Source organism: Pleurodeles waltl, chromosome 6 (assembly GCF_031143425.1).
Source record: "Pleurodeles waltl isolate 20211129_DDA chromosome 6, aPleWal1.hap1.20221129, whole genome shotgun sequence".
NCBI classification, from domain to species: domain Eukaryota; kingdom Metazoa; phylum Chordata; class Amphibia; order Caudata; family Salamandridae; genus Pleurodeles; species Pleurodeles waltl.
In genome coordinates, this window is record NC_090445.1 from 1585863128 (window position 1) to 1585888599 (window position 25472).

At 46.0% G+C, this 25472-nt stretch overlaps 1 protein-coding gene across 2 annotated transcripts in view; it reads left to right on the plus strand.

The window, feature by feature from the left end:
* The window catches only part of PNPLA7 (patatin like phospholipase domain containing 7), a 1294112-nt gene that overhangs the window by 41465 nt on the left and 1227175 nt on the right, over positions 1-25472 (plus strand). For both annotated transcript variants that reach the window (XM_069241381.1, XM_069241380.1), the window contains exon 2: positions 2977-3011. In XM_069241381.1, coding sequence (XP_069097482.1) covers positions 2979-3011 — 33 coding nt within the window. In that variant the 5' untranslated portion in view covers positions 2977-2978. The remainder of the gene's footprint in view (positions 1-2976; positions 3012-25472) is intronic.

The window sequence follows — 25472 nt, forward strand, 5'->3', positions numbered from 1 at the left end:
TGCTGAGTTCCAGGGACCACGCTCGTCGTGCTGAGAGGGGACCCAGAGGACCGGTGATGCAGTCTTTTGTTGCCTGCGGTTGCAGGGGGAAGATTCCGTTGAGATTTCTTTAGAGCTCCTGGTGCAAGAAGGAGGCAGGCTACCCTCAGAGCATGCACCACCAGGAAACAGGCGAGAAAGCCGGCAGGATGAAGCGATACAAGGTTGCAGTAGTCATCTTTGCTACTTTGTTGCGGTTTTGCAGGCGTCCTGAGCAGTCAGCGGTCGATCCTTTGGCAGAAGGTGAAGAGGGAGATGCAGAGGAACTCTGGTGAGCTCTTGCATTCGGTATTTGAAGAATTCCCGAAAGCAGAGACCCTAAATAGCCAGAAAAGGAGGTTTGGCTACCTAGGAAGGAGGATAGGCTAGTAACACAGGTAAGAGCCTATCAGAAGGAGTCTTTGACGTCACCTGCTGGCCCTGGCCACTCAGAGCAGTCCAGTTTGCCAGCACACCTCTGAATCCAAAATGGCAGAGGTCTGGGGCACGCTGGAGGAGCTCTGGGCACCTCCCCTGGGAGGTGCAGGTCAGGGGAGTGGTCACTCCCCTTTCCTTTGTCCAGTTTCGCGCCAGAGCAGGGCTTGGGGATCCCAGAACTGGTGTAGACTGGCTTATGCAGAGATGGGCACCATCTGTGCCCATCAAAGCATTTCCAGAGGCTGGGGGAGGCTTCTCCTCCCCAGCCCTGACAGCTTTTTCCAAAGGGAGAGGGTGTAACACCCTCTCTTAGGAAGTCCTTTGTTCTGCCTTCCTGGGCCAGGCCTGGCTGGACCCCAGGAGGGCAGAAACCTGTCTTTGGGGTTGGCACCAGCTGCAGTGAAACCCCGGGAAAGGCAGTTTGGCAGTACCCGGGTCTGTGCTAGAGACTCAGGGGATCATGGAATTGTCTCCCCAATGCCATGATGGCATTGGGGTGACAATTCCATGATCTTAGACATGTTACATGGCCATGTTCGGAGTTACCATTGTGACGCTATACATAAGTAGTGACCTATGTATAGTGCACGCGTGTAATGGTGTCCCCGCACTCACAAAGTCCAGGGAATTTGCCCTGAACGATGTGGGGGCACCTTGGCTAGTGCCAGGGTGCCCACACACTAAGTAACTTTGCACCCAACCTTCACCAGGTGAAGGTTAGACATATAGGTGCTTATAAGTTACTAAAGTGCAGTGGTAAATGGGTGTGAAATAAAGTGGACGTTATTTCACTCAGGCTGCAGTGGCAGGCTTGTGTAAGAATTGTCAGAGCTCCCTATGGGTGGCGAAAGAAATGCTGCAGCCCATAGGGATCTCCTGGAACCCAAATACCCTGGGTACCTCAGTACCATATACTAGGGAATTATGAGGGTGTTCCAGTATGCCAATGTTAATTGGTGAAATTGGTCACTAGCCTGTTAGTGACAATTTGGAAAGCAGAGAGAGCATAACCACTGAGGTTCTGGTTAGCAGAGCCTCAGTGAGATAGTTAGTCATCACACAGGGAACACATACAGGGCACACTTATGAACACTGGGGCCCTGGCTGGCAGGGTCCCAGTGACACATACCCCCATATTTCACTGTATATATGTTGTTTTAGTGTAACATGCCAGGGAAGATGGTACTTTCCTACAGCTGTGAAACTGCACACACAGTCCTTGCAATGGCAGGCCTGAGACACGGTTAAGGAGCTACTTAAGTGGGTGGCACAATCAGTGCTGCAGGCCCACTAGTAGCATTTAATCTACAAGCCCTGGGCATATGTAGTGCACATTACTAGGGACTTTTAAGTAAATTAAATAGTCCAGCTGGGTATGATCCAATGGTACCATGTTTAAAGGGAGAGAGCATATACACTTTAGAACTGGTTAGCAGTGGTAAACTGCGCAGTCTCAAAACCAGCAAAAACAGTATCTAAAAAGTGGAGGGAGGTAGGCAAAAAGTTAGGGGTGACCACCCTAAGGCTGTCAGGTCTAACACTTAGTTTGCCACATTTTAAGGATCTATTTTCGGTACTGATTATTTTTGTTTATGTTATCTAGGTTGCAAATGTAATTCTGTTTATTTGTTCTAATTGAATCCAGGAAGGAGATGTTTTTAGATCCATAATAAACCTGTATTCCAATTTTTAAAAAAAATGTTTTAGTCAGCATGCAATAGCGCAGTTTGTTTTTCAGTGCACATTGCTTTTGTTGCCTGTTTGCTTGTAAACGCTTTTCTCTGTTCCCCAGTAGAGTTCTAAGTGGACCTGCATGCATTTTATATTTTATTTCCGATATAAACATCGTGACTTAGGATGTTTATACCAAAGAGTAACCTATTTCTTCTTCAAGATCAATATGATAGATTTTGGTAATGTGTAAACAGGATAAGCAATAGCATGGGAAAGTTGGAGAGAAAGGACATTTACAATATACATTTTGCATAATTCGCATTGAGTTTGGTCTATCTTATGCACTATTTCTAGCACCATATTGTGTTTCTGAACGTATAGCCTCTTTAAAATGCATGTTAGCGATCTGTATCAATTGCAACCTGTTATATTGTTTCGTTTTTTTTGTGCAGAATCTCTGAATGTTCTTTTTACCACCACTATGAGAATACGTGTTCCCAGCAATGCTTCTTGGGAAGTGTATTTGTAGCATCTCAAAAAATGTCATTTCTTATTGTGCCTATCACGTGGCCACAGGTGGCATATGGCAGTATGTGCCCTTTATGGGATTCCCTTCTCTGCTGTATTTGTGTCACGGCAGAACATTCAGATTTTATCCGACTTAAACCTTGCTTCATTTAAGAGATGCTGTTGCCAGTGTAAATCTTCAAGTTACCGACTGTTTTTAGAGAAGTGCATTAAAGAATCACCTTTGATTGATCTATTTGCTTTTTTATTTTTACCATGTTTGCATTTGGTATCTATTTATTTTTATTTTTGACCTTTTTATCATTTTCTCCCCCGCAGATATGACTGAAGATGAAGAGAGCACTTGCCTGGAGGTACAGATGTATTTTCTATGCACTGAATGATAAATGGAATTATTATCGTTGGGTTACGCAGTGACATGCATTCGTTTTGATGCCTGTTGTTCATGCCTTATTTTGTTCAGCCATTAATGTATTTGGTTACGATTTTCACGTCACTCATTGTTTCTCTGTTTACAGGAAAAGATTTGCTCTGTCCAGAGCACGTAGAGCGCAACAGTGAAACGCGAAGCAATGATACTGAAAATTTCACTGTGTATACACTTTAGCCTGAATTTTCAGGAGAACCAAGAGACCCTTTTGTAGGAGGGTTTGTGGAGAATTCTTGGTATTCCTCAAAACCCCTTTCAGAGCGCTTTCTTGGGAGTAGCACTAACATATAGAAACTTTCCAAGTGGAGCCAGTTAGTGCACTCTTTTACTTATATTCCTCTGTCTATAACTAGAGACAAGATCACAGGCATGGTCACACCACCACGCATATAAGGGATAGCCTCCTTCACATTGTCCATGCCTTGCATGTACAACTTACCAAATGGGGCCATATAAGTGTCTGCAAACCTTTCCTTAATATGTAGGTGCCCTGGGAGCACAAAAAGAGGGCACCTATGCCCTCACCAGTGCTGATCACGTGTGTAATACATCCCCTGTATTCCACACGTCAGTAGTCTAAATGCTCCTGAATATTTCTTAATCTTGCTATCTTCTCGTACATGCATGTCTGATTGACCTTCTTGCAGCCATAAATGTAGAAGTGCGAGTTCTTGAAACTTTTAATTAGTAGTGGATTGTTATGTCCCTTGTTCATTTATTAGTTTTTAGGCCAATAACTGCAGTTATTTTATGGCTGTTTTCTCTTGCTATACATAAATGTTTGCAGAGTGCAATGTAGACACCAATAGGACGCTGAAGATGGCGATACATCGTTTTGTGAAGAAAACAGTACTTGGGGAAGTTCGATCTAACATTTAGAGTATTTATTTTTTTTTCTTCTAAGCTGTCCCATAGCAGAAGTGCTGCTTAGCGATAGCTTACCTCGCTGCACCAAAGAGCTGGTCTGTTTGCTTGTCCTGAACCCTTAGATTCTCTTCCATATTTAGCATTTCCTCCAAAAATTGGAGTTGGCACCAAACAATTAGTCAAGTTCTGTGCATCTCAATATGGAACTGCCAAGGAACGGTCACCTAACGAAACTCTTTTAGATTCCATTTCCTGTCCAGGAGTTAACATGGCACATCAACTGAAGCTCACTCAGGATTGTACTGTGGAACTTTGTTTGACAAGTATTTCCGCATTAGTACTGAGTTCACTATATTGGAAATCTAGTCTAGCTCGCAGTGGAGTGTGTTTACTCAAAGCCTTTTCAAGCACAATCTAAGGGAGTGGAAGAAAATCGCATCATTAGTATAATGAGGCCTCCTCCCTCCCCTGTGCCCCTTTTTATAATGTGGTCCTTTCGAAGCTTTCACCTCCTGTAACAACCCTTGAACAAAACAGTTTTGTAATGCAGAACTTTGAAGGCTCCTCTAAATTGCATTCAACCTCTAGGTCTCTCCCACTTATACTTTACAACATGGTTTGCCAAAAAAGGCAACAGGCTGGATATCCCGTAGATCCTGGAGTGTTAGAAGGGTGAGCCCTCGTTTGGGTGCATCTCACGTCTTAGGTCAAATATTTCAAGGATGCATTTGAGCTTTGTTGTGTTCTTCATTCAAATGGCATGTGGTCTAGCATTTTGGAGTCAATTGTCTGGTTTAAAGTAGGATCAAGATTCACTTACTTATAATTGGTCCTTCTTGAAATGTTGAAGGGGATAAGTCTGCACATGGCAAAGAAAGCTGTTTCTCTCTTCTGCTGTTCTGCTTTTTCATGCCTGTTCTGTGATTGCTATTCCCACCCCAGCATCTCAAAAGTGGACTAGGCAGTCTTCGAGTCCACCAGAGATGCTTAATTTTTCCCCCTCTGAGGAAAACCTAATTTGGCTGGCTAAAGATGCCACCTTTGTTCAACTCCCACTCAGAGCTGAAGGGGACTGCATCTCCTCTCTCCACGTTGTGTGGAGACTTGGTTAAAGTGCAAAGTTTCATTTTTCTGAATCCCTAGTAGGAGTTCTCCAGCCAATGATCTCTGGCAAGATAGGTTTAGTAATTTATAAGTGGCCTCCCTGTTTGTTTTATTGCATGAATGTGTGTGTGCTAGTGTTCGTTCACACGTGCATCTGTCTCATGTTACACATCTATTGTGTGTTACTAAGACAATGTAAGGGAGTCCTAAGGAAGAAGCTTTGAATGGCACACAGAATTAGGGTTCACCTGTAGGTTTTTGTTTTGTTTGTTTGCACATAATAATCTACGTGTTGGAATCCCTGGAGCTCTGGCACTGAGACTCCATAGTTATATGGGTGTCCTGGGGAATATAAATGTTTTTCTTGTTGTGCCCAGCCCCTCATCTTATCAACAGTGATCTATACTCAGATTCCCACATCTATTGTGCTGAGAGTGATGTGGCAGTGTAGAAACATGCCTGCACTATCTGGCCAGCCTCTTTCTGGAACCTACAAAATTACTTTTATGCCTTCCTGTAGCCCAATCCCCTAATATACAAAAACTGATCAAAATCATTTACCTGTGACATACTGGAATTTCAAAATTCAAAGATAGTTATGACTCTTTTGGGGTCAGATTTCATCACTTCACCCAAAATAGGATAAGAATTGTCTTCCACTGTGAGTGCTACACAATCACTGTCATAGATTTGCTTGGTATTGATCTCTACATGTTGATGTTTCCCCTCAAAGATAGGGCTAACTCTACGAGTCTTGAAGTAGCCCAGTTGCTGTGAGCTGCTATTGCCAGGAGTGTGGAATTTATTCAGATATCTACTTGTACATGGGACAGGTTGCTTCTGAAATGTACTTGTCCTGTAAAAAATATATACTTGTCCCTTTGGTGCCATGTAGTGCAGTGACAAGTTATGGCAGTATTCTCATTATGTAAGAGCTCTGATAATACCCTCTCTGATTATGCCAGGACTAATACTATAGTAGGGCTTGAATACTAGCTATTTCAAGTCCTACTATGGCAAGTTCCTTATTTTGCTACCTTTCCGCAGATCTCCACCAGGGGCTGGGGGAAGCAGTAAGCAATAGTTCCAGGGCTGGAATGCCTTTGATTCTGTGCGAACCTACTATCTTGCATGTTTTAAGGATTTTAACCAGCTCTTCTCTAATCATTTCACATACTGAGAAAGGTTGGAAATTTACTCCTGACAAGGGCAGAAGTAGAAGTTTTTCCAGGGTTGGGAAAAATTGATTGGAGGAAAAGTGAACTTGTAAGCACTCAATAGATTTTTTGCATGAGCATATCTACACATGCATATTTGCTGGTGCTAAAATGCAGTTCACAAATATTTTCTAGTAGTACGATTTCCTGGTCTACTTCTGTAAATTCTTGTGAATTCATGAAAACGAGTAGTTCAAAGACACATAACATAGGCACACTTTCATGACTTTCTTCAAGAAGTGGGTCCCTAATTAGGCTTGGCATTAATCAAGACATTTTGTCTTTATTAAACTTCTGTTTCTTTCTTTATCTATCGGCTGGCTTTACTGTGAGGGATAGCATTCTGCTCCTCCACAAGGAGCATATTGATGCACAAAGTAGTTCTGTTCAGTACCAGGAACTACTGTGGCAATCAGTGGTGTAAAAACAAAACTGTAGGAGGCTCCCATGCAAAGAACATGGGGGGCAGAGGGGCTCCGGACTCACTCAGGCCAGGTTCTGTGCTGAGGGGGCCCCCTGGTGCTTGCCCCCCCCCGCACCGCAGGGGCTGCGGGGGCCTTTGTTACACCACAGGTGGCAATGTGTGCTTTTTGAGACCAAAAACCCTGTTTTGCTTTTTGCCAGTGTTCGTTACAATGGTGAGGGCCTGGCTACACCTATAACAAGAAAGTGTTACAAAAGCCATGTCAAAGCAAGATATGCATTGATGCAACTAAGAGTCACAACAAATGTTGGATGGTTGGCTTTGCCGGTGTGTTTATTTTCATGGTTCCCATAATCATGTTGAAAATGGTTTCACTATTTTTCCAATTCAAATATTTTTTATAAATACTAGCATGCATCAACATATTTTACTAAATGATTCTTCAAAGAAATAGTACCTAAAACTTCACAGTAGCAAATTCTTTTTTATTTTTTATTTTTTATTTTTTTATTTTCTGCTTTCATTTTTTTCTGAACATTTTATTTTGAAAGCAAAGAATCATCACTCTTGCCTACAAGCATTTGCAAACATTTGCATCAAATCAGAGAGCATTCTGAGAGCACTGTACTTACCCTCATATTGGTAAACGTTTCAAACGTGTGTACATTTTTTTTTTTTTCCCGTAACCACTGTTGGTAGTGCAGTGTGACCTTAAAACGTTTATTTAGAGCGCTCACCCTAATAATAAAGGATTTTCATTAATGAACCATAAATACAAGTTCAAACGGCATTAACATATGGATGCACGTATTACCTCAACTGCAGACAGTTCCCTTCCCTGTACACTGGCAGCCAGAGGGTTTGTCCTGCAGGGGTTGGCCCCAAACAAAGGGGGTTATTACAACTTTGGAGGAGGTGTTAATCCGTCCCAAAAGTGACAGTAAAGTGACGGATATACCACCAGCCGTATTACGAGTTCCATAGGATATAATGGACTCGTAATACGGCTGGTGGTAAATCCGTCACTTTACCGTCACTTTTGGGACGGATTAACACCTCCTCCAAAGTTGTAATAACCCCCAATATGTCCTGGGCATTGGGCTATAGGAATTCCACATCCCTGCATTGATGAGGAGAAACTGCCCAGTATAGAAAGGAACAGGTCTTTCCTCAGCAGAGGATCTTACAGACACTGGCCAGAATGCCCCAAGGACCTCTGCAACATCAAGATGGCTGAGGACCTGTGCATAACATTACGGTGCAATAATTAGGCTGAGGCATGTCACTATTATTCCAAGACAGTTGGAGCCTCCTCTGTAGTCCTTACTGGTTCCAGGGATTCCTTTGGCCCGTACCCTAAAACCTAGTTTCGAATGGTGAACCAGTGCAGTTGTCCAAGATGCGTAGGTTCCCCCACTAACCAAAAGTGCTGACTATGTCTACCTGTTTTCTATATATGGTATGATGGGGTTTAGTATGCTACTATCGATTGCCCTACATACCCCAGATGATGTTAATACATCAGAGGTGACCCTGGGGACCCTTAATGATTCCTTTCAACTTTTCTTGAAGCCAATCATATTTATTTTGGGCAGTGGCTTTTTGAATGATGAAGAGATTCCTTATACTTGTGTTAGTTTTGGCAGGGGCAATCCACCTGTATTCCTACCCGCTGAGCCCAGGGACTTTGCGAAACTAGAGAATACCATAGCAAAGCTGAATTATTGTAGCTTTCGGACTGACACCTTTAACCTTTTGAACAGGACTTGTAAACTATGCCATTGTAAAAGGCTTACATACCAAGTGTTTCTGATGACCTGCACACATGCACAAAACATTCCCCATAGGTTAACATTGGCCCTAGGCCCCCATGCTATTTTAAATGACTGCGCCGTACTGAATTAACACTAAATTGTGTGAGGTCTTAGGCAACAAACAGAAGATACTACGACCTTGCAAGGCTGAGCTATCTTTCTGTATGTTATTAAGGGACTTATTCATTTTACAGGGTCTAATTCTGACTAGTTTACTGACTTGTATTAGGCAGTATCTGAGGTCAAACCCCTTTACACTCCTGGGATAGATTTACCCTCTGTACTGTTTGAGACTTCAGTACACAAAGGGAGTAACTTGTTTTTCCAGCTGGAGTGATTTTGTGTTTAGTCTTGGACTAGCACTGAAATACAACCACCCTAAGATGTGAGACAATGTGTCACAAATGGTGCCCAAACTAATTAGGAGCAGTAGGTTTGATTCAAGTATTGCCATCCATGACATTTTTGATGTATGTCCTGATCATGTTAGTCTCATGCAAGCTTAATAAGGCAGAGGAGCCTGTTGTGTCTTGTGTTGTTTGATGGGCAGAGTGATCGCAGGAGGCATTACACATGAATATTTGGGAGCTCTTAATGTGCTCCTTTACAGTATGAAGGCTGGCCTGTGAGATACAAACTTCTTTATCTTTTTGAGGCTAGTCTGTGTGCCTGCAAGCGGTTGCACAAACCACTGAAAGCCTGGAAGACCAAGGTGTTAGCAAAGATTCTGAAGCTGAGAATATGGATTTCTTGAGACTGGATTGGTGTGCTAGCAGATGCAATACTTTCCATTTGCTATATTTTCAAAGGCCTTTTGCATTCTGAAAAGAGATTGTGAGAGGCCGTAGTTCTGGTAACTCTTTTGGCGGAGGCAGTGGATGAAGGTTCAGTTATAACTGGCTGTATAGATGCTTTGGAAGAGATGCAGGTCAAGTCTGCAAATCAACCTTGCAGAGAGCAGTACTTTTCTATAATGTAGAGAGATATTATGCAAAATAACAAGTTTATTATATGATTTGGGTTTCATAGAAACCACAGTGTTTTGAAGTAAACAACAAAGGAAAAAGATCTTTTAAGCATGTCTCCTGATGTAAATGTGTGTTGGTCTCATATCTGGGGCCTAGGAGTTGCAGATATATGGTTGTACCAGTGGGCTATCCACATAGTGCCAATAAATGACTGTTTATTTGCAGACTGGGAAGGTTCAGCAATAGCTGTTGAGTTCCAAGCCCTTGACACAGTATACTCCCATCTACTCTGTGGCTCCTACAAACACATCAACCTCCCTCATGCAACTAAGACATCACAGTCATAGTTGCATCAGGCATTAAAATACACTAAATGGCAGTGTAAACCAGCAGCAGAAACACTGTTATAGGTTGGGTACTGGCTGCGACACACAGCAATGCTAGAAGGCTCTCATGCCTGGGACATCATAGGAATTTCTAAACTAAGGTATGTCTCGGTGGGAAGCTCCATGCATACATTTCAGCACCTCCCAAACGCATACACATTGTAAGAAACAATTTTACTGTTATCTATAGTTACATAACACCCTAGAGGCGCAGCTAGGTACTCCACAAGCCCTTCTACAGTATAATCCCATTGAGGTATGCTCCACATTGGCTTGGTTATCAAAGAAAGGTATCTTAAATATATACCGCACCCTGGTGAATAACAACTCTGACCCCATGACGGCACATAGAGAACGATGGGAATGTGAAGTTGGCATCCTTGCATAAGAGGTTTGGATAGAGGCTAAAATGTCCCCCAGGGTACTGGTAGACTTCATACAACTGCATAGGGTATACTACAACCCCACATATTTAAGTGAAATGTATCACAGCCTAGACTCAAATTGCTTGGATGTAGTTCAGCCATGAGTAAGATCTTTCACACAATATGGAAGCGCCCAACCATACAAAGATATTGGCACAACATATGTAACATTTTATCCCAGATTGTAGGTTTGATATTGGTGGAGATGAAGGACAAATAAGGAGGCAGACAAAACACTAGATTGTTAGTTGCAATGGGATTACTTATTGCCAAAAAACACTGGAGATCAGATTGGTTTATAAATCTAGGCAATCCAGAGGTGATGGGGGACAGTCTTATTGTTTACCCTGTTTGATGGCAAAAGGTTTGAAATATAGCTCTGACATACATCTGCAGAAGAGGGGGCCAAACTTAATATGCTCCTGGGCAAAACAGGAAATGCCAACAGACAGAATTGAAGGCTTTTTCAAAGACTTTGGATACTAGAGGCGCTTTAATTCAGATGTGCTGAATGCACCCTGGTGCCCGAATGAGGCTTGGCTGGCCTCACTCTCTTGGTCCTGGGTGAAAATACGCCTGGTATCTGATAATCCCTCCTCCTCGTTTACGAATGGTGAGTATGTTTGTCTTTTTTTAAATCTCTGGGATAGGTGAGCTTGTGGTACAAGCATTTCCTTAAGCTTCCACCCCATCTCCTGCTTCCACAACCATGGGTGATTTGTTTAACTTGTGTAGTGTGCATCATTGAAAAGGAGATTGCTTTGGCTGAATGCTGCCTCTTTATCTTCATTATCCACTTCAGAGGTTTCTCATCTTAAAACTCTACTGGGGTCGATGGATGGCCCTGGTAGTGACCCTTCTATTGAATTTAATGTTTCGCAGGAGATAACAGGCTTGTATATGGTTAATATGGAGCACAACGCCTGCCCTGGGTTCTCATGCACAACCATCCTCCCTCTTGGACCAGAAGTGTTGTTGGTTACTCTCCTGGCTGAACCATTGGGTGGAAAAAGAAAGAGGAAGGAGGATACAACTAAATCAAAATGGCACCTTCCCTGTGCCCGCACACTATGGACTTGGTTGACGTAAGGGGGGGAGGCAGGGTCTGTTCAAACAATACCTCCCTGTCCCCCACTAGAATGTGTCCAACAATCGGCTCAGCGGGCCAAGTCTGCACAAGATGCAAATTATACTGACTCTCTCAAGGCAAAGCTCCCTTCGTCTTGGGCCCCCCTGGTGTCTGTGACAGGTTCTTCATTAAATAGCCAGATGAGAGGTCCTTTGCTATCTAAGAGGTTTTGGGGCACTGAGGAGAAGAAATGTGGAAGGGACAGGTGCTTGCCAATGAGAGGTCTAGTGACGTGATCGCTCCCCCATCCCACTTATTCCACCTGAATGTACAGCATACATAATTGTAATGGCTAACATGCCTAAAGTTAATCAAAGGACACCAGAGCAACATGCCACACCGAGGAACAAAGTACTATATTGGCTGGGCTTACATGCTCACTGACCTTGTAATCCACTCAGAGAAATTGTCTCCACATGGAGTGTAGCTTGGATTGGTTTGACGCCAAAAAGGATTGAGGGAGACTCTGATTATTCATTTTAGGAATCCTAGTATTGTCAAGGCTTTTTAAATCTTATCCGTTGGGCTTTTTTTTACCCTCCTCCGGCCCAGAGGCCTTTAATCATGTGGGAAAACATACGTCAGGTGGAAGCCTTAAGTCGTAGTGTTTATCCTCAGAATTTGCAATACACCTGTTCTGTAACTTCACTTAACATATTTGATGTTCACTCCTCTCTGGATCAAAATGATTGACTGTCCCATGGGAGCTCTGAGGTAAGGGAAGAGTGGGTGGTGTTCTTCTGTGTTGCTTTCTCCTAGAGACCAGTCGGAGTCATAGGTTCTCTGGGCATTGCATCATGGAACGTGGCAGGTTTACGCTCTAAACTGGAATCTCCAAATTTGGTTAGGTTTTATAGAGAAATATTAGATTATTTGCTGCCAAGAGACTTGGATGGTGGCTGCCCTTTCTTCTACGTACCTGCCATACCGGCTTCCTCGGGGGGGTGGGGGGGGGGGGGGAGGGCTGAGGGGGTTGGTGACTTTCGTATCTGTCTCTATGGCAAAATGTAATGTCTCATTCCTATAACTGCCTGACTGCTGGCTGGGTCACAAGGGATCACTTGTTTCCTCACACAATCAGGTGCTGCTGATTACATTGCAGAGACCTTTTGATTTACTTCTAGTGAATTTTTATCATAATATTTTTGATCATGCGGAGACATCTGTTGTGGACAGGTTAGAAGGGTCACTGCAAAAAATCTCAAAAGGCCTTGCAAAGGAAGCGCTAATGGTTTGGGTGGGGGATTTTAATATTGATTTGTGTGTCTTGGGAGATACCCAAATTTGTGGCATCTGTGATGACTTTAATGCTGCTCTTATTAATTTCAAACATATGTTGTATGGCGATTCATTGACCAGGGTAATGTAATCAAACAATTTGGTGTTACATCTGCATCATTTGTGCCCTAGTTCGGTAAAAATCCCCACTTTTATGGGACTAAGATCGAGTTCTTCTGTTGATCATATTGGAGTCTCCAGGTCCTCATTGCCACTAATTGGCTATTGTGAAGTTGAGCCCTCATGCCTGAGTAACCATAATCCACTTACTTTGGAACTCAAGATTTTGGTAACAAGGGCACCTTCTAATATTGTTCACCCCCAGTTGGATTATAGTGTTAACAAAGGCCTTGGTATTAGGTGGGAAAGAGTAGATAAGGTAGCTTTCCATAGAGATCTCCTATAGTACAACAAATTAGATTTGGATACTATTCTCTGGGAAGATTCTAGTCCCCCTAAGGTTTTTGAGGCTTTTACAAGGCTAACTAGTTATATGGCTGGTAAGTTGATTAAGGTGGCTCGGAAGGGGCGAACCTAGATGGTTTAACAGGCCCTGTTCCAGTGCTCATAAGCTCTTGATACTCACCTTAAAAAAGCACCCGTGGGTTCAGGCGAAAATAGCCCAGGCAAGGAAATACTATAAAGTGGTCCTTTTTAAGTGTAAGGAAGAGTTAAGGGTAAAAGCCTGGGAGGAACTAAGGGCCAGATGTAGCAAACAGTTTGCGAGTCGCAAACGGCGAAAATCGCCGTTTGCGAGTCGCAAACGTGTGTTTGCTATGCAGAAATGCATTTTGCGAGTCGGAACCGACTCGCAAAATGCATTTCCGACTCGCAAATAGGAAGGGGTGTTCCCTTCCTATTTGCGGCTCGCAGTGGTATGCAATTCCATTTGCAATGGAGTCGCAGTTACCATCCACTTGAAGTGGATGGTAACCCACTCGCAAACTGGAAGGGGTCTCCATGGGACCCCTTCCCCTTTGTGAGTGGACCCAAAAATATTTTTTCAGAGCAGGCAGTGGTCCAAGGGACCACTACCTGCCCTGAAAAATCCGAAACTAAACGTTTCGTTTTTTTTTCTAAGTGCAGCTCGTTTTCCTTTAAGGAAAACGGGCTACACTTGGAAAAAAAAAAACTGCTTTATTTAAAAGCAGTCACGGACATGGAGGTCTGCTGTTCCCTGCAGGCCTCCATCCCCGTGAGTGCCCATAGACGCTATGGGGGCGCAAATTGCGACCCACTTCATTAATATTAATGAGGTGGGCCTTTGCTACCCCATAGCGACTCGCAGACGGTGTCTGAGACACCGTTCTGCATAGCAAATTGCAAGTTGCAATTTGCGAGTCGCTCGGACTCGCAAATTGCAAGTCGCAATTTGCTGTCTTCCTACATAAGAGTAGCGAGTGAGCAGAGAAACTCCAGAATTTTCTGGCAGTTTGTGAATTGATATGATCCTATGACAGTAGCCCGCCCAAAGATTGATTGCATTATTAGCAGTAAAGACTGTGTGGCTTACTTTTCTAACGTATTTGGCCCTAAGGAGCAGCTTTCCCCCTTGGTCTCAGATAAAGTGATCCCTTGTGACCCAGCCAGCAGTCAGGCATTCTATCGCACAAGATGTCACTTTAGCAATTGAGAATAGCCCCTCGCGTAAGACCCTTGGCCCTGATTGAGTCTCTGAGGACGTTTTCAAATCCTTTCCGGATTTCTGGGTTCCCTTATTACTACAAGTTTTTGGAAGTACATTATTAGGCCCCCATATTAAATCCTGGCACAAGGCAAATATTGTGCCTACACAATAAAGTTATTGGGTAGAGTGGTGCTGTCCATACTAGAAACTTGGGCTGTGGAAACGCAGGGGCTTTCTGATTTACAGTTTGGCTTCCGTTCCGGTCTGGGGGTCAGTGGAACAGTCTCTTAGCCTGTCTTTGATTATCTAAAAGTATACTAAGGCCAAGAAAGGCTCAGTCCGCTTGGCATTTATGGACCTTACAAGTGTCTTTGACATGGTTGACCATGCCAAGCTATGGACTATTATGTTACATTTGGGAATTGATAACGCTTTTGTTTCTCTTCTTAGTAGGATTATTACCAGACAACAGCAAGATTCCGCTATAGTTTGGGAGGGGATCTCACTGATAAGTTCCCCTCGGTAATGGGGGTTAGGCAGGGCTGTGATTTGGCCCCTTTTTATTTTTAATTTATATTAACTCTTTGTGGGAAATCACTTGATTAGACTGGGAACAGACATCCCAAAGATGTTTTCAAGAGTAACCCCTGTTCCGCTTTATGCAGATGATGCTGTTCTTATTGCCTTAACAGCTAACACTCTCAAACGGCTTTTAGATGCTTTTAATGATTTTATGGATTCTTTAGGCCTCAGGGTTAACCGTTGTAAATCTTATATGATGAAATGTGGCCCTAAATCTACAAAGACCAAGAGGTTTCTACTTATTAATGAGGAAATTAGGAATACACCCCATTCTACCTAGCTGGAGATTCCCTTTGATTCAGATCTTAATTGGAAGTTCCTTCTTAATGTGAGAGCAATGCAATTTCAGTGTGCGCTAGATGCTGTTTTTTTTCCTTTTTTTTTTCTAAGTGGTTGGGTCTTAAGCCAACAAGAGAAATCCTTTGCATTTTTTAAGATTGAATGCGTCCTGGTGGCTTCACATGGGGTGGGAGTTAGGGGCTATGTGGATAGCAGAATTCTCCAGATATCTGAAAATAAGCTTTTGAGAAGGTTGTTGGCGGTTCAGCAGTACACTCCCACTGCCTTCTGCCACAAAGAAGTTGGGCTTACTAGTTTGGGAGATTACATTGTGCTGCGGCCTTTGATGCTATGGCATAAGATCTGGACAAAACCTGAGGCGCAGCTCTGCCAGACTATAATTAGGGATTGCATGGCCCTCGATAAGTATCAAGATATTCCCTGGTTAAAATATATTAAGACAACTTGTGAAAGGCTGTGGTCTCTGGTTTTTTATGATTACCCAGAAAGTTTAGTCTGTATCTCTTCCAGACAGATTAAATATCTTTTTAAGCAGTGTAGCGTTAGTGTTTATCCTGTTTGGACAGAGGTTTCACCTGGTAATCTTCTGCATGACTTTTTATTGCACCCAGCACTTTATTTGCAGCTTCTTGTTAATGGGAAACATACCTTTTTTACTGACACTTTTTCAATTAAGGACAGTACACTTTTTAGTGGCTTTTCCCCATAAAGGCACTTGGTTTTCTGCTCTTCCTCGTTGCCATTTTCAGCTCCTGGCAGAACAAAACACGTTGCACTTTTTGATATTTGTTCACTTTCTATGCGTCTCCGAGACCGCAGTTTTTACGCCCTGTTTTAAGCATACTAGGAGTCTCATGCTGCTGCATTTGCTTCAGCTGGATAACAGATGGTTATGCATGCTGTTTAAATTTTTTTGAGTGCTATGAAAGTAAGATCTAGATATTGAGGATCATCTTCTAACTCTTTGGTTTTCTCTGCAGAGCACCCATTTTGATGTGTTAGTTCTGTCGTCTGAATGCATAGTGTGTTTTTATATTTGTAGAAGTTGTGTTTTGTACTAATTTTATCATTGTAATTTTTATTCTTGGTTGTCTTTTTTTTTTTTTTTTTATGATTCAAAAATGTATGTATGTTTGTGAGTTTTATGGCTGGAATGCAGCCTAAAAAAGTATTTCATTAAGATATGAGTTTGAGTGCTACTAGTGTTGGTTCTTGGTCCATGACTGAATTGAAGTCTCCCCTACGTATTGTGTCCTGAAGGAGGCTGCAGCAGTACTTTTATGAGTGTTCTAAGTGTGTTCTCTGAGTGTAAGGAGGGGGGGCGTAAACCTAGGCAGTTGACCAATACGTCTCCCCCATTTTCCTTTTCATCACCGTAGATCTACAGAGGTCGTAACAGTGCATTTTTGTAACTTGCAGTGGGAAGTGCTTGTGGAGAAGGATAGCAATCCCCCGGAGGAGTTAGTGTACCAGCATGGAATCCTCTATTGTAACCGCCGCTGGAATAAAAGGAACATATATTCCCCTGCAGATGTGTTGGCTGTGGCAGTATTATGGGTGGCAGATGCCGTCTGATATATTGCAATATTGCATCATCACTTAATTATGTTGTTCAAGCCATTGACATTCCATGAGAGTATTTTAAATGTGTCTTGTGTTTCTGTCGGAGGGGGTTTGTGATGTGATGCAGGTTTAGGGGAGGTGCTCAAATGTTGCAGTGTGTGATGTGGAAAATAAACTCAGATTAACTGAACTAAATCAATCTCAAATTTCCCTCTCCTACTTACACATCACAAGGCATCAGTTGTCATCCCTAAACACGTGAACTTGTGTTATGGTTTGTGTAGCTCTGACTTTATTCCAGTCAAGTTTAGTTGAACATAAATCTATTTCTGTACAACCAACCCAGCTATGTTACTATATGTGTATCATATTTGCATGGCATGGAAAATTACAGAACCTATCCCGGCCCAGCTCAGTAATGACTGTTGCCATGAAAGGATATTAAGAGCTCATTCGGCAACCCGTTCTGGGGGCTCCTCTCAAGTGCCCCCATCCACTCCAGAATTAACTTATCGGCCGCTGTCACCCTCTTTATTGCTACGGTGCTAGTTTGACCGCATCTCTTATTCTTCTCTCCTAGGCCGTCATTGTGTCAGATATCTTTCAGCTTCCATGACCCTCTTTGCCATCTTTTACTTGTCTGGATGGGGCAGCTCCACCTCCAGTTCTATCCTGCCAATCGATCTCTCTATGGTGGTGCCCACATTGCAGATGGCTTGGTTCTGGGGTAATCTCTCTCTCTCTGTGGCTTCTCTGGGAGCAGGAGCCCCTTCGAATGGTCTTGTCGCATTTTTGGTGTATTTGTTTATTTTGTTGTGTTGAACGGGCACTGCCGTTTCTGACTTCTCCATCATGCCAAGAGAGTAGGTCTGGCTGTGGTGAGCGAGTTATGCACAGACCAGTCGCAGGTGTTTAGTCTTGTTTCATCAAGTGCTAGTATTCCAGTGGGCGGTTGCGGTAGTATGAGGGCCTACAAGGCGGCCATTGTCCACTGCTACCATTGTGGTCGGATAGTCAGGGAGTGCATCACTAATGCAAAGAAGTAGATATTCTACTTTTCCTCTTTATGGTGCAGGTGTGCCTCAGTGGGATCCGCCTCTGGCAGAGTGCCCCTCAGGCAGCACCTCTAGTCTGCTACCAGGTCCAATCAATTTTTGGTTTCTCAGTGGAGACCCCTTCCCCCGGGGTGGGCCTCGAAGAATTATAAACATTTTACTAGACCTGCAGGTTGAGTAACTTGAATAATCTAGTCAACCTAACTGTAATGTACTTGACCTGCAATTGGGTCTCAAATTGTGTGATCCTTAGCAAAAATGTTAGTTTACAGAGGTGCCCTTTTCCGCATTCTCACATATGAGTGCTCCTTCAAATATGTGAGCTTAGCTTTTCTGCTGGACAAAAACATTTTAGAAACATATATGGGACATATGATCCATGACTTGTCTCTTAGTTTACTAATAACATTGCCATCTGGGCAGGAGTGTTCCTCAGTTTAGGTTTAAACACTCACTTTTAATAAATATATTACTAAAGTATGATGTGGCAGCACACTGTTGTTTACAGACAGTAAATTTCCAAGAAATGTTCTAAAAGCATTCCACCGACTTGCAGCTTTACTGATAATACAAATATAGTGTATTAACAATAATCTATGAAGATTGGGTTATCATTTGCAAAACACCCAGCAAAGTGTGATTTGTTTTCATACTTTGAAAATATGTTTGTCATTGCACAAAAATAAAAAAAATGGGCTTTCACAGCCACTGAAATATATTTTGAAATGTGTGCACACACATTTAAATAACTCTTCGTACAGCAGGTCAGAGAGTTCACCTTCTGCAGTCAGAACTCGTAACAACCAGCATTCCACATCCTATATGGCTGCCCCAGCAATGACAGGGTTTGGTGGGTCCAACCCAATCCACTAGTCACAGTGGACCAACACTGCAGCCCTTCAGTGATGCCAATCCTGCCTGGCTTCCTCACGTCTGATGTGTATGTGGGGCCGGTGTCATATCACTGATCCCCTTGAATCCTTTCAGCCGGCCAGCCACAGCAACCACCACATTGCTCTCAGGATCTTTCCTATAGTTCTGGGGCTGAACAGGTCATCTAGGCTCATGAGGAGCCTGGCGTATTTGTCTCTGTCTCAGGGTGAGGCCTCTGAGGCTGGCCGTGCTGTCCTTCTCCTCCTGTCTGACCTATGTCCAGTCCCAAGGGCTGGGCCTATGACTGCTGCTCGAAGGCGGTCATCACAGCCCTCTGCACCCCTCTGTGAAGTAGTTGCGGCTGGGTCGGCTGTACATTAGATGATGAAGGATCGCTTGGAGTAGAGAGTCTAAGATGTCAGTTACTTGGCGTGGCTAGCCACGCCTCTTCCCCCTCCCCCCGTCTCTTCTAAAGAAAGTGAAAAGGTATTTTCCAAAATTCGACTTCAGAACTGTTGTTCACACCCTCGTTCTGTCGCATCTGGATGGTGGTAACACCCTGCTCCGTGGCCTCAGTGACACCAGTCTGGCCTCCATTAATGGCATCCTACATGTCTCATTCGGGCCCGTAGAAATATCACATCACTCCGATCCTGATGGAGCTCCAATTTCCTGCCCACAGGTGCCTCATTTAAAAGCCATCATGACCAACACCGCTGCGTATCTCTTAGAAAACCTCAACATCCCTGATGGCTCTCTGCTCACCCGCAGCCAGGAAACCATCAGACTGCAGACTTAGAAGTGTAAAAAAGGGAAAAAAACAAGGCAGCATGTCTTTTCCATCTATGCACTGAGCATCTGGAACAACATCCTTGTATCGATCAAGACCACCCTTCTCCAATTTTGGGAAGAATTGAAGATTCACTTTTGAAATGCATTAACAGTCCACAAACCAGCTACCTTCCCTATTGCTCTCTAACTTTATGCTTGTCTTTGACCCGAAACTGCACTGCCTTTTGGCTACGTTTACACTATAGAAATACTACCTATATACATGTCAACTTCCAGAGTAACTGAACAACCAGTGGTCATAGTCTCTTTATGCTGTTTGAATTACTGATGGTTTTGATATGTGACATAGGGAATGTACTCTGGTGATGGAACATGTCTATTTCGTGGAGGGACAGGACCTTCAGTGGGTCCCCAACCAAGATAACAATTACATAAACACTCCTTGACAAGTGGAATTATGCATGCAGACAAGACAAGTGAAGTCTCACAAAGTTGCACATGCACATATTAGATTTGAGAGCAGTGTTTTGGCACTCTTAAGTGTTTTGCAAGGATCTGAGAAACAATTTCTTCCTTCATGGATTGCATCATAAGACTAGGAGGGGAATCTCCTGCATTGCCAAGTGAAGCTTGCTAACTTTGACTCTGCACATGTATTCAAGAGGGCTACACCAACGGCTGAGTAGTCCAATACATTTACAACTGGAAACTAAGGGCCTGATTTAGAAGTCGATGGAGGGGAATACTCTTGTCGCAAGTGACTGATATCCCGTCTGCCGTATTGCGATTCTATTCTATCCTATGGAAATCATAACATTGCGGACAGGATATCCGTCACGTTTGTGACGGAGTATTCCCTCCGTTGACATCTAAATCAGGCCTTAAGTTACTCAAATAGACTGACTGTTTCAGAAGTAGGGAACACCAAACATAGGTGCTGTTGGCCTGGGGTGAGAGAGTAGGTGACATGTATTGATTGCGGCAGAGAATCGCAGATGGGTAGAAAATAATGCACTAATGGGTTAGAGAGCTGGGTTAGAGAGCTTGTTGATAAAGAAGAACTTTAAGGGGATTTTATGAATTGTGTATAGGATATTGCCAGCCATTTTTTCCACTGATGTGTATCAAATCAAATCAAATCATTAACATTTATGAAGCGCGCTACTCAACCGTGCGGGTCTCAAGGCGCTAGGGGGAAGGGGTTACTGCTGCTCGAAGAGCCAGGTCTTGAGGAGTCTCCGGAATATGGAGTGGTCCTGGGTGGTCCTGAGGATGGTGGGGAGGGTGTTCCAAGTCTTGGCCGCTAGGTAGGACAAAGACCTCCCACCCGCTATGGAGCGGCGGATGCGGGGGACGGTGGCGAGAGCGAGGCTGGTGGAGCGGAGAAGACGGGTGGGGGCGTAGAAGCTGAGGCGATGGTTGAGATATTCTGGTCCCTTGTTGTGGAGGGCTTTGTGTGCGTGGGTGAGAAGTCGGAAGGTGATCCTTTTGCTGACGGGAAGCCAGTGCAGGTGTCTCAGGTGGGCGGAGATGTGGCTGTTGCGGGGTATGTCGAGGATGAGGCGGGCGGAGGCGTTTTGAATTCGTTGCAGACGTTTCTGGAGTTTTGCGGTGGCCCCAGCATAAAGGGTGTTGCCGTAGTCCAGGCGGCTAGTGACGAGGGCGTGGGTCACGGTCTTTCTGGTGTCGGCGGGGATCCAGCAGAAGATCTTACGGAGCATGCGGAGGGTGAGGAAGCAGGAGGAGGACACGGCGTTGACTTGTTTGGTCATGGTGAGGAGAGGGTCCAAGATGAAGCTGAGGTTGTGAGCGTGGTCTGAGGGGGTCGGTGCGGTGCCAAGGGCTGTGGGCCACCAGGAGTCGTCCCAGGCGGTCGGGGTGTTGCCGAGGATGAGGACTTCCGTTTTGTCTGAGTTCAGTTTCAGACGGCTCAGTCTCATCCAATCTGCGACGTCCTTCATACCATCTTGCAGGTTGGTCTTTGCGCTGGTGGGGTCCTTGGTGAGGGAGAGTATAAGTTGAGTGTCGTCGGCGTAAGAGGTGATGATGATGCTGTGCTTGCGTACGATGTCGGCGAGGGGGCTCATGTAGACCTTGAAGATTGTCTGGCTGAGCGAGGAGCCTTGAGGGACGCCGCAGATGATCTCGGTGGGGTCTGAGCGAAAAGGTGGGAGGTAGACTCTTTGAGAGCGGTTGGAGAGAAAGGAGGCGATCCAGTCCAGGGCCTGGCCTTGGATACCGGTGGAGCGGAGGTGGGTTATTAGGGTGCGGTGACAGACGGTGTCGAAGGCAGCCGAGAGGTCGAGGAGGATGAGGGCGACTGTTTCACCGTTGTCCATCAGGGTTCTGATGTCGTCTGTGACTGAGATGAGGGCGGTTTCAGTGCTGTGGTTGGCTCGGAATCCGGATTGTGAGGGGTCGAGAAGGTTGTTGTCTTCAAGGAAGTTGGTAAGCTGCTTGTTGACTGTCTTCTCTATGACTTTGGAAGGGGAGGAGCGAGATGGGGTGGAAGTTCTTCAGGTCGCTTGGGTCAGCCGTAGGTTTCTTCAGTAGGGCGTTGACTTCAGCGTGTTTCCAGCTTTCGGGGAAGGTAGCAGACTAAAACGAGGAGTTGATGATGGTCTGGAGGTGCTGGGCGATGATGTCGTCTGCTTTATTGAAGATGAAGTGTGGGCAGGGGTCCGAGGGGGCACCGGAGTGGATTGAGTTCATGGTGGTTTTGGTTTCTTCTGTGTTGATGTGGGTCCAGGCGTTGAGGGTGATGGCTGGGGGTGTGGGTTCAGTGTTGGTCGGCTGGGTCTGGTGTCCGAAGCTGTCGTGTAGGTCGGTAATCTTACGATGGAAGAAGGCGGCGAGGGAGTTGCACAGGTCTTGTGAGGGCGTGATGGCGTTGGCGTTGGGGTTGGAGAACTCTTTTACGATGCTTAAGAGTTCTCTGTTGTTGTGGCTGTTTTTGTCCAGTCTGTCTGTGAAGAAATTCCTTTTGGCTGCTCGGATCAGGTGGTGGTGTTCGCGGGTAGCGTTCTTGAGGGCGGTCATGTTGTCAGCGGTGTGGTCCTTACGCCAGGCTTTCTCGAGGGCGCGACAGGTTTTCTTTGATTCCTTAAGGGTGTCAGAGAACCAGAGAGGTGTTTTGGTGTTGGCCTGTCTTGGAAGGCGTCTGAGGGGAGCGAGGTTGTCTGCGCAGTTGATGATCCAGTTCGTGAGGCTGAGGGCTGCGTCGTTTGGGTCGGCGGTGAAGGTAGGTTGGTTGTCGATGAGCGTGGAGAAAAGCTGTTCTTCGGGGATTTTGTTCCACTGTCGACGAGGGATGGGTTGAGTGCGGAGGCGGCGGGTCTCGCGTCGGAAGGTGAAGTGGACACAACTGTGGTCGGTCCAGTGTAGAGCGGTGGCGTGGCTGAAGGAGACGTGTTAGCTGGCGGAGAAGATGGGGTCAAGCGTGTGTCCGGCGATGTGGGTGAGGGTGTTCACCAGTTGCCTGAGGCCGAGGTTGTTGAGCAGGGCGGTGGTGTTGGGGTCGTTCTGTTCTAGATGAAGTTGAGGTCGCCGAGGAGGATGTAGTCTGGCGAGGGCATGCGGGGAGATGATGTCGGTGATGGAGTCGCTGAAGAGGGTGCGCGGTCCGGGGGGGCGGTAGATGTGGGATCCTCTGAGGGTGGTCCTGGGGTCAGTGCGGATCTGGAAGTGCAGGTGCTCGGCGGCGAGGGGGGTGTCTTCGGTGGAGATGGTGACGCTGATGGAGTCTTTGAAGACGATGGCGATTCCTCCTCCTACTTGGTTGGTGCGGTCTTTCCTGGAAATCTTGTAGCCTTCGGGGATGGCTATGGCGATGTCGGGGGCCGAAGAGGCGTTCATCCAGGTCTCCGTGATGAAGGCGACGTCTGGTGCTGTGGAGTCCAGGAGGTCCCAGAGTTCAACGGCGTGCTTGTGGACGGATCGAGCGTTGACCAGGATGCATTTGAGGTGGTTGATGGCGCGTGGGCTGGTGGTCGTGGTAGTTTCGTGGTGGAAGGTAAGTTTGCAGGTGTGACATGCGAAAGGTCCATGGGTACGTTTCGGGTTAGCTTGGAAGCAGGTGCTGGAGCGCCCTGGGTTGAGGGCGTGGAGGGTGATGGGGTCGTAGCGGTGCAGCGGGGTTTGGGAGTGCTGAGGACCAGGGGTCGTGGCGCTGGGCGCGGGCCAGGAACAGACGGGCTTGCCTTTGGCGTGCCTTCGGCGCGCCCGCTGCGCAGACACGCAGCGAGCGCCATAAGAGGGAGGAGGGTGGGGGAGGGGTCAGCTGGGGGCGGGGGGACGGGAGTGGGGCGACGAATGGGAGCTGGCGGGCCGTGCAGGAGGTGGCGGCGGGAAAGCGGAGGGAGGGGGGACAGGTAGAGGGGAGAAGAGATGGAGGAGGGGGGTTAAGGGTGGTGGGGGTGAGTTTAGGAAGAGTTTAGGAAGAGAGTTAGGAGGAATGTTAGGAAGATAGGGGAGGGAGGGTTGTAGAGGTGGAGGTGGGTGAGGGTGAGAGGTAGAGTGAAAGGATAGGAAGATGGGGGGGGTTACAGAGGAGGAGGCGAGTGAGGGGGAAAGATAGAGAGATAGGTAGATAGGGGTGTTAGAGAGGGGGAGGCGAGTGAGGGAGAGAGATGAGACAGGAGCAGGAGGACAGGCGCGGGAAGAACCCAGAAGCAGGTAAAAGAAGAAGAGGAGCAGAAGAGGAGCCCGAAGACTGAAGACAGAGGAACACAGAAGAAGGTAAAGAAGAAGAGGAGCCGAAGAACAGAAGACAGAAGAACACAGAAGACTGTAAAGAAGAAGAGGAGCGCAGAAGACAGAAAAATACAGAAGAAGGTGAAGAAGAAGAGGAGCGACGAGCAGCAGAGGGAAGAGCCAAGAAGAGGGACAGAGAAGAAGAGGCACACGCAGGTCGCGGTGCAAAGGAGAGAGAGAGAAGCACACAGATGAAGACAGAAGACGGGGAGCAGGAGAGAAAGAAGAGTACAGATGAAGAATACAGAAGAAGAGCACAGAGGAAGAACAGAGAAGAAGAAAAGAAGCAGGAGAGGAGGTGAGTAGCGCGGGGCAGGGCGAGGGGCTGGGCGGTGGGGGTACTTACTGTGAGGTAGCTGGGCTTGCTAGGAGGTCTCAGGAACCTGGGCTGGTGGAGCTGCAGCGGCAGGGGGAGCGACCTACCCTTGGGTCAAGGGTCGCTAGCTCTGTCGCGCAGCGGCCGCCATAAGAGGGAGGAGGGGGGGAGGGGTCAGCTGGGGCGGGGGACGGGAGTGGGGCGACAAATGGGAGCTGGGGGGGCGGGGGCGTGCAGGAGGTGGCGGCGGGAAAGCGGAGGGAGGGGGGACAGGTAGAGGGGAGAAGAGATGGGGGAGGGGGGGTTAAGGGTGGTGGGGAGTGAGTTTTTAGGAAGAGTTTAGGAAGAGAGTTGGGAGGAAGGTTAGGAAGATAGGGGAGGGGGGTTGTAGAGGTGGAGGTGGGTGAGGGTGAGAGGTAGAGTGAAAGGATAGGAAGATGGGGGGGTTACAGAGGAGGAGGCGAGTGAGGGGGAAAGATAGAGAGATAGGTAGATAGGGGTGTTAGAGAGGGGGAGGCGAGTGAGTGAGGGAGAGAGATGAGACAGGAGCAGGAGGACAGGTCTGGAAGAACCCAGAAGCAGGTAAAAGAAGTAGAGGAGCAGAAGAGGAGCCGAAGACTGAAGACAGAGGAACACAGAAGAAGGTAAAGAAGAAGAGGAGCCGAAGAACAGAAGACCGAAGAATACAGAAGAAGGTGAAGAAGAAGAGGAGCGACGAGCAGCAGAGGGAAGAGCCAAGAAGAGGGACAGAGAAGAAGAGGCACACGCAGGTCGCGGTGCAAAGGAGAGAGAAAGAAGCACACGGATGAAGACAAAAGACGGGGAGCAGGAGAGAAAGAAGAGTACAGATAAAGACTACAGAAGAAGAGCACAGAGGAAGAACAGAGAAGAAGAAAAGAAGCAGGAGAGGAG